General features: G+C 51.5%; 2 protein-coding genes across 2 annotated transcripts; one reads left to right on the plus strand and one right to left on the minus strand.

Annotated features, from left to right (window-relative positions):
* Positions 1-874: 874 nt before the first annotated feature.
* On the plus strand, positions 875-10,572 carry LOC122368792 (phosphatidylserine lipase ABHD16A-like). Its single transcript, XM_043343038.1, has 11 exons — positions 875-1,117; positions 3,009-3,065; positions 3,322-3,617; positions 4,028-4,188; positions 4,448-4,568; positions 5,743-5,881; positions 6,232-6,396; positions 7,112-7,296; positions 8,424-8,557; positions 9,059-9,204; positions 9,442-10,572. The coding sequence occupies exons 1-11, from the start codon at positions 1,049-1,051 to the stop codon at positions 9,583-9,585; spliced, it is 1,617 nt and encodes a 538-aa protein (XP_043198973.1). The 5' UTR covers positions 875-1,048; the 3' UTR covers positions 9,586-10,572.
* LOC122368793 (general transcription factor IIH subunit 4-like) lies at positions 10,472-15,399 on the minus strand. The gene is made up of 7 exons (XM_043343039.1): positions 14,915-15,399; positions 14,334-14,438; positions 13,498-13,629; positions 12,732-12,917; positions 12,131-12,311; positions 11,752-11,835; positions 10,472-11,368 (listed from the first exon to the last, which is right to left on the minus strand). The coding sequence occupies exons 1-7, from the start codon at positions 15,019-15,021 to the stop codon at positions 10,805-10,807; spliced, it is 1,359 nt and encodes a 452-aa protein (XP_043198974.1). The 5' UTR covers positions 15,022-15,399; the 3' UTR covers positions 10,472-10,804.
* Positions 15,400-16,093: the final 694 nt, after the last annotated feature.

A 16,093-nucleotide genomic window follows, 5' to 3' on the forward strand; every position in this document is an offset into this window, starting at 1 on the left:
CACCGGCCGGCCGCTTGGATGCTTGTGACCGGCTAGCTTGTGTGTATGCGTGTGTGCGTGCGCGCGGGTGTGGCCCTGCGGCGGGCGGGCGGAGGTGCGTGGGCGACGGGCGCGCGCGCCCAGCCTCTCTCAGCCACCGGTCGGGGCGGCCGCCGTGCCGCCCCGCTCCTCTCTACCTCAGGCGACCGTTCAAGTGAGCAGCGCGCCCGGCGCCGCGCGCCGCCCGCCCGCCCTCCGGCCGATGCCGCGCCCGGTCCCAGACTCGGGCGCGGCAGATTGTTGCGTGCGTACAGCATACCCATAGAAAACCTCGTTGGGACTCTCTTTTTACATGCCTAGATATTAAACTGTTCTATACATATTGTTATTTTCTTTAAAAAATGCAGTTGTAATATTCAACAATATTTGTAATTTTTGCCAATTGTACTGATATTTATGAGAATACAAATGTATGTACAAGCTAGTTGCCGTGTTTTGTCTGTTTTGTGTCGTGTGGGAGAACCAGATTGAAGAGATCTGAAACCGCTTATGTTTTGCCTCCTTTTCACGCTTGTTAGCACTCAATCCCACCCTTCAGCAGCTACCAAGTCCTAAAACAGCACCAGCTGCTGCAATGGGTCGCGGGCCTCAGTAACCAGTCGCACAGCTCTTATCTTGAGGAATCTTGCTATATCAGTCCCGATTTGGGGGCTTCCAAATATTCCCCATCGTGGATCAGCCTTGCCATAAAAATGGGATACTTTTTGGGCAACAAAATAAATCATTTTTGTTTCACTTTAGATCATGCTGACTATTCTTTCATGACTTAGGTACTTTTCCTGTCGACCTTTCATAACGCCAGTTTCTCTGACGTAAAATGCTTATGACGTCATAGATTCAGAAAGGGTGCGTTTCCAACGTCGAATGCTAGATATAAGAGATCCTTGGAACAATCGTTTGTGTGTGTGAGGCAATTTGGATCGAGAAGGAAATCAATTAATTAAAGTTAAAGTAGATTAAAAGGGACTTAGCCTGATTGTAGTCCAGCCCAGTACAGCAAGTTACAATCATGGGCTCACTTATCAGGAGTTTTCTGGGCCCAGAGTTGTACAGGGTGTACAAGACGGATACCACCGCAGTAAGTTAAGATGGTTATGTTTTTGTGTGTATAGCGAATCTAGCATGATATCAACAGTTATTTATTTTGGAACATAGTTTTGAAATTAATCATGAAGTTAAATAATCGCCAGTTGTTAATTTTATTCCTTATTCCGAGCCAGGGTACAGCAAAAAAGAAGTCTGACGTAACTTCTCATGCGTCAAATTCAGTGCATAGCGGTAGGGTAGCTGAATTTTTCTGTGCAGGGCGGCCACATATTTTTTTTTTTGCAAAAGATGGTCATCAAACTTAGTTGGCACGCTAGTCAATCTAGCAGCAGATTCGCCCTGCGGGCAGCTCTAGAGAGATTTCGGGATGAAACGTCCCCACCCTGGTCGTCATGTGCTCGAACTGGCGAGCCGCCCTAAGCCCACTCAGCGCAGGAGCAGCCGCCCAGGTGAGGCCTCAACCCTCGGCATAGAGATAGGTATGGAAGACCTTGTTGAACATCGCCGAGTGTCATTAAGTGATACTGCAGTGGGCAGGAGCCCACTGCTGTATCAAGGGGAATGAGAGTGCGGACGACCTGGCAAAACAAGCAGATGCCCTGCCCTTAAACGCCTGCTCGCTGACCAGGGCGGTTGATTGTGCGGCCTCGCATCAATGGCGTGACAACAGTAACTGGTCCGAGTCACTATTTAAGCCGCTCCTCGGGAGCACGCCGCTGCTGGCGCTGCTCCCTATCCCCGGAGAGGACCGAGAGGACGCCGTTTCGGTGCACCAGATGAGGGCGGGCCACTGGGGCCGCTTGCTCCAGTATGTGCTTCGAATTGGCTGTCTCCACTCCGCAGTGTGCCAGCAGTGCCCAGACTGGCCCAGACAAGCGGTGCCCCGCGGCGCAGAGGCTGATGTGCCGGAGCACGTGCTACTCCGCTGCCCGGCCCTCGCTGGTGCCCGCCCATCCTCGAACACACCGCTCCGACGATTTTTGTGGCTGTGGAACTTCCGACTCTGGCCTTGTTTTCACGGCACGACACTAAGCGACAATACTAAGCGACAATACGCTAAGCGTATTGAGGTGTTGGGTTTCCATGGAAAAAAAACTTATTTGGACGCTCAAACATGGGAGGGGAGAGCGTCCAAGGCCCCAGAACACTTTGTCTGGTTGATATGGCCTTGATTGGTAGATGTGCACATGTGCTTTATATAAAAGTGGCTTAATTTTGGCTCAAATAGGCACCCAATGTTCGGCGCTCGGCAAATCATGCAGAAAGTTAAGCGCGAAATCGCCTGCGCCAAATTTCGGCTCAGTAGGGTCTCACAGGCGTCCGGCGTAGTGTACCTATGGGTGTTTTCCAGTCTAGCCTTACAGCTCAGGTTGGTAGGGCCATTGGACTCCCACTGGTGATATGCCCAATTTCAAGTCATTATATCTCGATGACGGATGAATGATACTCACTGAGGGATGGTCTGTTGATGGCCCCTGTGGCAACACTTTGAGCCATTACTGTGGTAGTTGGCTTCCAGGGTCTCACGGCGACATTTGGCAGGAACGGGTTGGGGGGTGGGGGGGTGGGGACGAGGGGTGGAGGAGTAGCAGGGTCCGGGCGTGGCGGGATGGTCCGAGAATCGTGAACTTCGGACATAGAAATGCGGACGAACCGTGACGAGAAGCTGCTTAGGTACGAATATTCGCGGACAAAGCTTTGCGAGGACGAAATGTGGTGGACGAGGAAGTACGAAATCGGATTTTTTTTTTCCTTAGACAATGGAGTCGTGCATAGGCAACATATCTCGCTAAGCAGTGTGTGAGGTGAGCGGTAAAAAAAACCTGAAGGCTGTTTTTCAATGCTGAAAATGGCTGTACGCAATGCATGGGAGTAGACCGCCCTGCCTACATTCAAGCTGAAATTGTGTCTTCTGCTTTCAGGGTTTCCAATATGTTCCAAATGCAATGGAGAGTTGGGGAGACAGAATCATCTCGTTCGTAAGTGACAATTACTATTCTCGCATTTCTTATGATTTCACATTTCATTGTAATTCCTTTTTAGCATAAAGTTTGCTATCGATGTTAGATAATATCAGCCACTTGTCCATCAAGGATAGATTAAGTAGGTACTAAGTATCCTTCTAAACACATAGCAACTCCATAGTATTAAGCATCCTTCTTAACACAGTTCAATTATCTCTTCTAATTAACTCCTCTCCCTGTCACCCTCTACGTCCTCCCCTGCCCTGCCCAGGTGCGTCTGTTCTACAAAACCACTGTCTGGACGTCACCGCTGGTGGGCGCCTACCTGCTGTGGCGCGGCTATCTCTCGGTGGACGGCGCCGCGTCCCTGGTGCGCTTTGCCGGCTGGCTGGGCGCGCTGGCGGCCGGCGCGGCGGTCCTGCGCGCGTTCGGCCGCATGGCCAACCCGCAGTACCGGGTATTCATGGAGGTGCTGGGCGGCGACACAACCGACCCGGAGCGACGTCGACAGCTGGCCGGATACGACTTTGACATGGCGGCGTGGCCGATCGACTTCGCGGCGCAGCGGTGAGTGAGAAACAGCGATAATTTGGGGCTGGAGTGTGCTCTTCTGGGGCTGGTTGTGATTGTGGTGTCAGCTATAATTCCTTATAAGTTATAGCTATATGTCTATCACGGTATAATTATTGTAGGCTCTCGTCTGTGTATGTGCTGATGTTTTGTGTCGAACAGCGTGTTGTAGTCCTCTCCAGCGCCACGATAGCAGTACCTGACTTATCCTGGCAGCCGGCAGCACGGTGGAAGACTGACCTTTTCTACGTGCTGAGGCGAATCTAACTGTCTACCGATACTGTCAGTGCTGGAGGACCCCCGACCGCTGCTGGCTCGAGGCTCACTCTTAACCGTCTGCCTGTACGGACAGTGTGCTGAAGATACCGGCCGGCGGGGGACCCTGACCTCCTACCTGTGTCCCACAGTGTGCTGGAGATACCGGCCGGCGGGGAGACCCTGACCTCCAGTCTCAGCGACGAGGGTCTACTGGGCCTGCCGACCCGCCTGCTCACCTACTGTGTGGTTCACACAATCGGGCGCCGCCTCATGTACCCCGGCAGCATCGGCTTCATGCGCTCACTGCTCGGTAGGTGGGCAGACGGTGGGCCGTGAATAGCACGGTCAGTCTCAGCAGGATACTGCATTGATATTCCAGGTGAACATATGAATTTGCTTAAGTAATGCAGGTTAAGTATGCCTTGAAAGTAGGCACCAAACATGCAAGGTTCTGTTACGTTAGTAAAATGTGGGCTTTTATGCTGCACTGTACTTAAAATCGGCTAGACATGGAGTGGTGAGTTCCGATGTGTTGGTGTGTCATGTGGATCGTTTCTACTTCCCCCCAGCGCCGGCTCTGCTGGAGGGCCGCACCCGCCTGGTGGAGGAGCTCGGTGGCAAGAGGCACGCGCTGCTCGCCAGAGACGGAAACCGCATCGACACCATGTTCGTGGACCGGCGCAGAGATGGGTAAGGGCCAGAGTATTTATATTGAATTCACTAAGAGCGGCTCGGTAGTGACTGGATAATGACACCTGACTGTCACCGCTCACCCTGACGGACGATTGTGGTCTTGGTGCTGGGATGGGCAGTAGGGGTTCTCCGTGACTGGATTATACCTAATTGGTCCAGTCGTCGATAAAGGCCGTCCCATCGACCTCAGTGCTGTCCAGCCTCATCGGGTTTGTTCCCTTCCATCCCGTCCAATTTATCCCACGCCACCCATTTTCATCCTACTCCTATCCTCCCCATTCTTTTTTATCTGTCACGTTTGCCATCCCGTCGTGCTCAATCCCATTCAATCCTGTTCATTCTCATTCAGTCTCTCCATTTTTATCCCACCGTTAAACCTATTCCGGCCCACCTGTCCCATCCATCCCTGATCCCGCCCCGATCGTCTCCACTAGCGCAATGAACCAGTCACCGGCCATGTGTCCTGTCTGCCGACGGTCCCTGTTGAGTGCTCACGCTGCACGACATCCCGGCTAGTCGTGGGAACGACAGGTCTCCGCTCACTCAGGCTGACCGGCACAGTGGAGCGTGAGAATGCAATATGCATGTGGGTCAGTCGCGTCGTGTCGTGACCGAACAGCTCAGAAAACCGGTCAGTAGAGCCGGGCGCGATGGTATTATCTGGCGGTGGAAATTTTTGACCGGCATTCCAGGAATGATGCGTAGCTTTGGCGCAAGCTGTGTTGTGCTGTGACGGGTGTGTAGCAGCAGCCGTAGTATATTTTGTGTGAATGGCTGGAAAGTTTGATTTTTCATTGATATGACATAATCGATAGCGCTTTTTTGATGCTCATCATCAACAAAACGAAACTTGCTTACTTGTCTTTTGAATGCCGATTTTAGTTGCTGTGTCCTCCCATGTATGCATTATTTTGACGTTTATTGTCAATCCGTTCCCAGGCGCAATCCATTTCCAGGATATAAAATCCTCCAAGCCCCCTTTAAATTTATAAATGAAATGGTTCTATTGTGCCACGCAAACCAATTTCGTGCACCTGACCATGGGTCGGTGTTAGCTGAAAATATATGCTGACCCACCAGCACAGTATAGTTGCTTAGAGATACGTATAGATTCATTATCAATGGTGCGTCCTCTTTCTTATTATGCCGATTTGCTTGTTGTGCCCCACAGGAACTCACCCAACGGTAAAACGCTGGTGATTTGCTGCGAGGGAAACGCCGGCTTCTACGAGATCGGCGCCACGTCTGCGCCGCTAGAGGCCGGCTACTCGGTGCTCGGCTGGAACCACCCGGGATTCGCCGGGAGCTCGGTGAGCGCCCCGCAGCCCCCGTGTGTCTGTGATGGTTGCGTGGGGACTGGGAAAGTCAGCACACCTATATCGCAGTGGTTATATCACTCAATACTCATTCCCTCCCTCGACGACTTCTACATACCTTACACATTAGATTGGTTGATGTTGACCAACAGCTAAACAGCTAGTCTATCACGGTGAGCGATGGCCCCTTACTGCTTTACCATCAGCTTCATTCTCGGTTCACCATCTCAAACACCACCCAGATTATTCCCTCCTAGTATCTCTCTCCACCAGCGTCCAGCGGGTTAGGGTGTTCTCGCCCCACCGTCTCCTCATTGTAGCCACTCACACCCATTCCTCTCCAGGGCGTGCCGCTACCGGAGAGTGAGCAGAGCGCCATCGCGGCGGTGATGGAGTTCGCCGAGAGCCAGCTCGGGTTCCGCCAGCAGGACACCATTCTGTACGCCTGGAGTATCGGTGGCTACACGGCCTCCTGGGCGGCCATGACACACCCGGGTGTCGGTGGTGTGGTGAGTACCGACTACCGTCCCTACCCAACAGTACCGGACTGTCCCTGACAGCTCCCATCCTCCCATCGGCGGGTACACGGCCTCCTGGGCGGCCATGACCCACCCGGGTGTGGGCGGCGTGGTGAGTACCGTCCCTAGCGGTAGAAGGCTGTGTAGCAGCTCCAGACCTGTCCTACCATCGGCGGGTACACGGTCTGTTGGGCGGCCATGACCCACCCGGGTGTCGGCGGCGTGGTGAGTACCGACTACCGTCCCTACCCAACAGTACTGGACTGTCTCTGACAGCTCCCATCCTCCTATCGGCGGGTATTCAGTCTCTTGGGATGGTCATGGCGTCGGTGGTGTTGTGAGTGCTCAGTGGCCTCTGATCAGTGCTGCCAGGACCGGCTGTTTTCGGTCGTCCTGAGGTCAATGAAGGTGGATAGCAGCCGCCCTCGTCGTCTGTATGTTGTCTGGTCTGGGCTTAGTGGTTTTCTGGACGCTGATGACAATAAAGCTGAAGAATTGTTGCACCTTACTCCCTTAAGTCGGCTAGGTAACTAACGGTGTTGCTTGCCATCCACTGGTCTTTAGCAGGTCTCTAAGGTTTGTAATGTATTATCGCGCATAGCCTGTATCTGCTATTTAGAGATGGCATACAGTCCTAAGCATTATTGCTATGCGCGGTCTGATGTGACGGTCAGTGTGTGACGGTCGACGCGGCGCGCGCCGACAGGTGCTGGACGCTACGTTTGACGACGTGCTGCCGCTGGCCGTGGCCCGCATGCCTCCGTCGTGGAACTCGCTGGTGCAGCTGACGTGTCGCCGCCACCTGGACCTGAACAACTCGCGCCTGCTGCGTCACTACCCGGGACCGGTGCTGCTCATCCGCCGCTCGCAGGACGAGGTCATCACAGTCACGTGAGTGATGCGGGGGAATCGTGGGGCTAGATCATCATCCCAGTCACGTGAGAGATGCGGGGGGATTTGAGCTCACGGAATAAGGTCCCCACCACCTGTGTAACATGTGGGAGGCCTGGTGTGTTTGCACAAACGTAATCTAGGTTGTACAGGGTGAGCCATAAAGATTTACCCATCGATAAATTAATTTTATTTCCAAACGGGTTGGCGTAGGTATGCCATCTTTTGCATTAATGTCGCAAATTTGTCTCCAATCCTGACAGTGTAGCTCATTTTGTATATGCTCTTCCACTGTCTCTGCTACGCTCCTGAAATGCGAGGTCGTCTTAACGCACATCCGCCGCTCCTGAAATTCAGGAATCACCACTGGGTGTTGGCTGCTGAACACTCCTTGGTCTAAAGAATGCTGGGCACAAGTTGTCCCCGACTTCAGCCCCACGGGCTTCGCAAACTGAAATATCCTGAAAACCCGACTCTACCGAGTCCCTGAAACACTGCAAATGACATACGGCGCAGCATTGTTATGGCATGGGTGATCGAGGAAAATAAGTGAAAAGACGGTGCGGCGGCCGCGTGCCATACTGCTCTTGCGTCTCGGGCGCGTAACATAAGAAGAATGCAAGCATACAGAAAACAGACTACATTGATTAGTTAGGAGATGACGTTGTTTTATGTATGTAAAAGATGACATAGCTATGTCAGCGCGCCTTGAAACAAAGTTGAATTTTCGATGGGTAAATCTTTATGGCTCACCCTGTAATTACTTTACCCACTCCATAATGTTTCCATGACATGCTACCGTTCGCATCGCGTTTTACAGTAACTGTTGTTTTGTTTAATGAAGATATGCTCTCTTTCTGTGTTCTTAAAACGGTATTTATTGAACAATACTTATTCATTATCAGCCCCGGCTATATGTCAGTTCCCTAATCCCCAAGTGGTATCGCGCTCTTCTATTCGTTGTTAAGTGCATCACCAACTTAAGTATCCTGTGTCTCTATCTGAATGGGCCTGAATCCGGCATGTGGCGGCGACAGAGTGTCAGTCACCGCCCGGCCCCGTACCCTCACGGTGTGACTGTCCCTTTCCCCCGCGACTGACTGTGCCGTCTCCTCTCCGTCCGGCAGGGAGGGTGAGGTGGGCACCAACCGCGCCAACGACCTGCTGCTGCAGCTGATGGAGCACCGGTTCCCCTCGCTGCTGGACACCTCCAGCCGGCGGCTGCTCGAGCGGTGGGCGCGCGGAGACGCCGTCATTCAGGGTGAGGCAGCCACTGGGCGCTAAAGTCACATTAAACGTGTCTCAAATTTTCAGTTAATGCGGATACGACGCCGTGGTGGTTTGTACTGCCGGGCTGTGTTGCAAGTGTTCGTTTTGATTGTTTGTAACGCGGCAGGCTAAGGTGGTGTTTTTGTTTGTGCACTGCCAGCAGTGGAGGTGACTCTTGGTTTGTTTTCCGGGTTCGCGAAGAAAGTCAGTGTCTGTGGCACCGTTCACTGTGCTGACTTATCCTCGCAGTGGAGGTGGTGACTGTACTTATGGCTCGCTGACGGTAATTCCTGTCCCCCGCAGCGGAGTGGTGGTACTGACTGTAATCCCTGACCCCGTCTGCGGCGGAGGTGGTGACCGCGTTTGTAGCCCGCTGACTAATTTCTGTCCCGCAGCCGCGGAGGCAGTCACTGTGTTGCTGGCCGGCTGACTGATTCCAGAGGTGGTCAGTGTTTGTGACCCACATCTGACTATAATTCATGACCGTCCACAGCGGAGGTCCTGTCTGAAGCCGGCGTGGACGACGAGTTGTGCCAGTCCCTGCTGGCCTCCTACGTGTCGGAACACTCGGCCTCCTACCCGCTGGGTATCGGAGCCGATATGGACAGCGGCACACTCTCCCAGCTGGTCATCTACCTGGTGAGGAATCGCCCGCAACTGGGGCGGGTAGAATGACGTTTATTCTCCCCACCACTCCGTGATTTGTCATGCCCCCCAAAAAGCGTCGATGCTTCCTTAGTCCGAGCCTTAGAGACCTGAAATATCACTATCATGTTCTCAGCTTTGAACAAATACGCCAACCAGACCGTCCAGCTATCCACGTCTTCCTCCGTACGTCTTTTGGCTCTCGCTCTAACTCTCTTCGCACGTCCACAGGCGAGTCGTCTGATGATCGAGATGGAGGGCACACACTGCTCCCCCATGTCGGGCTCCTTCTTCCGGCTGCCGTGGAACCTGCCTCAGGGCACCAACGGCTTCGTCTATCTGAACAAGCCGGGTGACGGGCAGACGGACAACTAGTCGCCGAGCGGCAGAAACGGCGATAGGTGGAAGTAACCCTTCTCCACCCCGGATGGAGAGGGCTAAGCGGTGGCTTGTCTTAGCCGCTGACAGGATGTGGCGCTGGGATGCCGGTTTGTTGGTTTCTAGCGATCCAAAGGACGCTGAAAGGTCCCGGGATGACGCGGCCGCGGAGCCAGCTCCAGCAATGCAGTCAGACGAGATAATCATATTTAACTAGCACCGCGGGCAGCGACGGTCCTTTGTTAGACCCAAGCCGGTGAAACTGGTCTGCTACGAGTCGTGTTATGTTAGACAAGAGTCGGTGGCATTGACACTAGCAGTGGTAGGTCTCAGTCACGGATTGTTCATGTAATGAAGTACGGGGCTCATTTAAACCATGCCTAGTACCACTAGACACCATTAGGCGTCTCCGTATATATGTTACTGTTTCCATGTCGGTTGTGGCAACTCGTTGGGGGGTTTATGTTGCAGCTCTACTGCGCCGCGCGGTGGGTACCTGCTCGGTGGTAGCTGATCTCTCTATGTTTGTGCTGTGTGTCAATGCACGGCGGCGCAGCGACCGAACAACACCGTGTGGTGAAGATGTATGTTGGCTGTGTGTTCAGCTGAGGGCGGCATGACCTGACGCCGAATTATAGCCGAGGGAAGAGTGCGAGCACCTTATTAAACTCGCGCGCCCGAACGCATGTGTGTGTTGGATGTTTCGATTGTGTCGGTACTACGGCGAATGAAGCTGCGTGTTCACTTCTCCCGCTAATTCCCGGTAAACTAGGATACCAGCGGATGATAGGATAGTGAGTCGCACTCAAATATTTACCGATTTCTCTACTTCAACAGCGCTTTGGCGGCCGTCGCAGGCTCGCCCCGTTTTAAACACGCGAGCTACACAGTCGTCAATGCATTTGCACTTGTTCGGCCCCAGAACGCAATGCTGGTGTGATGAGACATGCCACTCTGAAAATACATATGAACGAAACCGGACAATGCCAGTTTTGTACACAAACAACGTACAAAAACACACAAACGATGCAAACAACAGATCAATATCACTGCCTCGTCAGTGAGGAAAACATTACACTTCACGAAGGCACCACTAGGGTCATGGTTGCCCGGACGCCGACCTTTTTGGAGTTACCGGTCACCGGTCCCATCACTCCACTTGCGCGGTACGGCACAGAGTTCAGCAGGTTCACTGTTACGGGTCCTACTCCATTCACTAGTTGTTACCCCGTCCGTACCTTCGCCAGTACCGCTTCACATCGTCATGGCCCTCCTTGGTCACCACCATCACGCGTTTCTCGGGACTCTCCCACGTGAGACAGCCCATATCGCGCGCATAGTTCCGCAGCATCTCAAAGTCCGCCTGCGCCAGAAACTGGTTGTACAGCACCCCCTCGGCGAATGTGAACCGATTGCGCTCGATCTCCCACAGTTTAATCTGGTCGACCACCGTGCCGGGCAGCAGCGGGTCCTGCTTCTTCATCTCGGCATGAGCGTGCATCCGAAGGAAGGCGATGATCTGGTCGGCCGTGATGCCCGACCGGAGCGCCTGTCTCACCGAGTCGCGCGTCAGGATCGCCACGGAGAGGTTCGGCAGTCGGTAGACCATCTCACAGAAGAGGCCGACCAGGGCGACCTGCAGGTCGGAGGCGCCGTACGCGTACACGCGGTAGTTGGTCTCCACGACGAGGAAGCCCTGGCTCTGTATGGCCAGACGGCGCCGGGAGCCGGCGGACAGGTCCAGCGCCAGCCGGGTCGGGTAGAACCGGCCCGAACTCCGCTGTGGGCGGGTCACAGAGAGAGAGAGAGAGTTACGGTGGAAACAGTGAGGGAGAGGCGACCAAGTCCATAGGTGACTGGAATGCATGACAATTCAAACGGTACTGGGTGAGTGGGTATATTTACAGAGATTACTTAAACGGACACGGGGGAATGCACATAAGTTACGGGTTTTTTCACCATTGTCTGTTCAATTTAGACTGCCGAAAGGCAAACGACGTCTGAGCACTTCAATTTACAATAAACAGCTGAGAGAAACACTGGCCGAGGTCTCAATGATACGCGGCGGTACCACGCCTTCTGACTGTGAAGAACCGGGCGTACAGTAGGTACGCGATAAAACTAATTGTCCACGAATAAGCCCACGATGTTCCGAGCACGCACCTTTCGCTGGTAGACGAGTCCGAACTCTCGCAGGTGCTGCAGGAAGGTCAACTGCTGCTCCGACATGCCGTCAGTCACGTAATCCTGCCGGTCGACGACGCAGTGCCAGGTCAGGTCAGAGAGAGAGGGGGGGGGGAGGTCGGTTCACCGTATTTCATGCAAAGGTGTGACCATCATGAAGAAGTGCAAGGACAGAGGTATTGTATACTGAATATTCCGACGATGCTACCACTTACCAGCCCTACCACACAGAGAAAGATTGAATTACATAATACCGACAGCACGGCCCAAGGATCTTCACAGGATTAAAGACACAGTGTCACCCCCCCCTGGCCTCCCCATCACTCCCTTCCAGCCCCCACCGCCTTCGGCCACTTACGCAGCCCAGTTTGGAGAATCCGAGCTGCAGCAGGAAGGTGAGGCACTCGACCTGGCTGAGGCCGTGGTAGTGGCACGTGTCCAGGTACTGCAGCAGCAGGTACCACACCTGGGCACCCGTCTCCATCAGCAGAAACTGGAACCCCTGGCGCGTGATCACCGGCTGAGGGTCGTCGCCGTCCCTGGGAGAGAAGAGGTTAGAAATACACGTAGGACCGTCAATGAAGGGGATCTAAGGGGTCAAAGGCACGCTCACACAGCATCGGGGCTGACGGAAGAGACAGGTCAGGGATGAATCTCATCGACAGAATTACGATAGTCATATTCCATGGGGATTCCGTGGGTTTTGATGGATCAGAAGTACACTTACAGGTATGAAGCACATACAGAGTAGCAACCCATGATATTCTTGAGCTGCAGCTGTTAAAAGTGCAAGTTAACCTATCGCGGCGTATTTTTACCTAGCGTATTCGGATAGCATCCTGATCAATCAGGTCATCCTTCAATAACTAAATTCTACGACGCTGAAGAGTCGTAACTACGTCCGCCCTCCCTCCCACGTGTCTTAAGTCTTAAGTGCTGGCGAGTAGCAGTGTGCTCACGTTTTCATCAGTCCCGAGTGGAGCAGCAGACGGACGGCGTCCATGGCGATGCCCTCCTGCTGCGACGAGCCCACCATATAGTGCAGCACGCACTCCCAGCGCTCCAGCGAGTACGTGTCCAGCGCCTCCACCGAGCGCTGGTTCGGGTCCGGCGTGGTGCACGCGCGCAGACCCTGACTTACACCGCTGTGGGGAGGCCGGGAGGGGTTGGGGTTTACACCTGGCTCAGACGGTAAGTGGGCAGTCTAGCGAGTTCCTCAACAACAAGAAGAGAGGTCAGTGAAATATCAAATCCGAACGTAAACGTTAGCCCGAATACGGGTAACTGGGAGGCTAAGATCGTACCGTTGTCAGGCTCTGACAACAGGGGGTCACAAACTAGCGAGTCGTGAAGCTGGAATTACTAACTCAGCGGGTCCAGATGTCAGAGATATCGTTCTTTTTACGTGGGTGACTGAACGTCCGCAACGGAACATCGCGGTGTCGGCGTATCCCTTACCCGACTGTCCGAATGTCGGTTCGTCTGCACGAATTTTTACAGATGAGTGTGTCGCCCGTCCGTGAAGGACGTCAGTCTGTTTGTCGTCCCCTCTGTACCGGGTATAAAATGTTAGGATATCTTTAGACCGTGTCAGCGATGTTGCTCCGACTGTCAATGGTGACAGCCCGTCGGAGTCCTTTTGTCTAGCCGGGATGTCAGTCATTCTGTCGAGTTACGTCGGCAATCGGCATATTATCAGTCATCCCACTTGTCGCGTCATCTCACCCTTCCAGCATGCAGACGCGGACGTTCTTCCTGAACACGTCATTGAGGACCCAGCCGGGCAGTCCTCCGGGCAGCTGGACCTCGTGCCAGATGCGGAGCTGGATCAGCGTCTGGGCCACCTCCGTCACCTCCCTGTGGCAGCGATGCGAAACGGGGAACATTCAGCCATAGCCATCGAGCAGCAAGTACCTATGAGCCCCGGCGATGAGGACTCAGGCCACATACATTACATATAATCTTGAATATGCAAAGCTATCCATGAAAAGAGGTGAAATTAAAGGCCTTGTGAGCTGACCTAACATGACCCTGTAAAAAACTGGCAGTTTTGCTATAAAGCATCAAAGTTGAATACCTACCATGGTATGCATTTATGGGGGAGAAGTTGAAAATGATACTACTGGATGCAATGTCATGTATGAGTTTGCCTAAATGGCTAATTACAATGGCATAAAGTAGATTTCCCAAAAGGCAATTATAACAGGCAATAACAAATACAAGAGAATACAGATTCGCCATCCTGGACACAACCTACCAAGTCATTATCAGTAACAGAGTTATGATAGTTTAACTGCTGTACCTATTCATTGAAATGATCAATGGGTACAATATTCAGATAGCTTTCATAATGCATAGCCAGTACACATGCACAATGACTGGAAATATTGCATAGCCCCATTTTTTTACTTATCATTTGAACATCCTCAAAATTCAAAGAGTAGGCTTGCTGCATATAAAACACTATCAAAAAGAATTCAGCAGATTGCAAACCAGTCATCACACTTTGCCCATAGCAACTAATAAGGTGAGCAGAGTCAACCCATAATTCAGAAACTCACTTTGCATGTGTTGTATCAACCCAGGAGGTTGTAACAGCTTTTGGCACTGGCTGCTCAACAAAGAGAAGCCTCATAATAAGCAGTTGCCCAAGCTTTGGAACTTCCCTGGAATGGAAAATGGCTGGGGTAAATGAGCAGCATTGTGTTGGCTGGCACTATTCTAATAGTTACATACTTCTTATTTTCAAATACAAAAGGGTGCTCACAAGCCACCAAATGTCAATAAATTTTGAATTGGTAAATATACTACAAAGTATGATATAGTGACAAAAATATGTGAGAGAAAAAAGTGATACTTCAGTTTCATTACATTGAAGTAGTACTATTTTGACGATGTTATACCAATACTGAATCTCTGAAAAAGCTTACTGAAAGTATTACTCATGCATCTGCTAGAAAGAGATAAGAAGCAATAAATTATGCATTCTTGATGCACAACACAGATGTCTGAGTATGAGTTATTAAATGTCTCAAAAATAATTTCATTCATAGTATGATTAATAGATAAATTGATGCCTCACTGAATATTTACGCATTTACTCCACTAAATCTAACACCGAGCATGTATCCGAGACACAAACCTGAAAACTGCTAAGCATGAAGCAGGATGACTGTACAGTTGATCGATAACATCTGGATTAAGTGTTTTTAAGTAATCTTGAAGATTCTTGCACTCTAAATGCTTCATTATTTGTTTTGATTGCGCCACGACAATGCAAATGGACAACTGCACTCTCCTCTGTCCACAGAAGCAGGATCACCAAATATGAGAGAACTTGGCTTTGGCAACTAAAACAACAACACCCTGAAACTAATTCATTCCTAGGCCGATTCGTTGCTATATTTTGATTTGTTACCAACTATTGAATTGACCAACTAAAGTTGAACTGAAGCAACTAAAAACGCAAACGCCGAAAGCACCCCCACGAGCAAGGCCCTAAATACACCCACGAGAAGGTGAGAGCATTTGACTTGTTCTTGTAAATAACCTTTCCCCGTAAATTAGGCAAATTGCCTAGCAACTAGAAAATACACCTGATTTTGTGAATAAATTGCTAGGCAATTCGTTGCTTTGCAGCATTTCGAACAGGTTCTGAGCGAGTATTTTTGTCACTTCTTCACCACATATGTAGTAATTTTTGGCTGCCATTATGCTTCCAACTTTTTCGTTTCCTACGGCTACTAGGTGAAGTAATCTATAAGTAAAGTAATCTTGAAGTAATCTTGCTTTGGACCATGTCTAACCTCTCTAAGCCAGGCTATACAGAATTTTTGAGCAAATAAAAGCCGCATTGAAATGATCATGGGCGATATCCGCATTATTCTTTCTTCACTGGTCCGTGTTTTAGTTTCCTAGGATCACGCATCACGCGCCGCGCCATTAGGATGAGATGTCTCATCATCAGTCTCATCAGCAGATGAGACCTCCCGCTTACCATAAGGTAAAGTCATGGCCTTTACGGTTGAATTGAACTCCTCACTGGAGGCAGTAGTCATCATGTCCAGATAAATAACCTCATCAGGCTTACTCGGTACTCTTACCTAATTGTAATGGCTGCTTTCGGGTTATTTTGCGTCGCCAACCGCCCAATCAATTTGAGGCATGGAAATAAAAGGACGAGGCATATAGTCCGTTGTTCCCTGATTTCTACACCCAGACCCATTTAGACCCATTTTTGTATCATCGCAATCGGTTGAACTTTAGAGGGCAGCACGGAAGTTACAGCCAACGTCCAACTGGCTAAAGCGACGGTAAATCC

This window comes from Amphibalanus amphitrite, unplaced genomic scaffold, assembly GCF_019059575.1.
Source record: "Amphibalanus amphitrite isolate SeventyFive unplaced genomic scaffold, NRLGWU_Aamphi_draft 000976F_arrow, whole genome shotgun sequence".
NCBI lineage: Eukaryota > Metazoa > Arthropoda > Thecostraca > Balanomorpha > Balanidae > Amphibalanus > Amphibalanus amphitrite.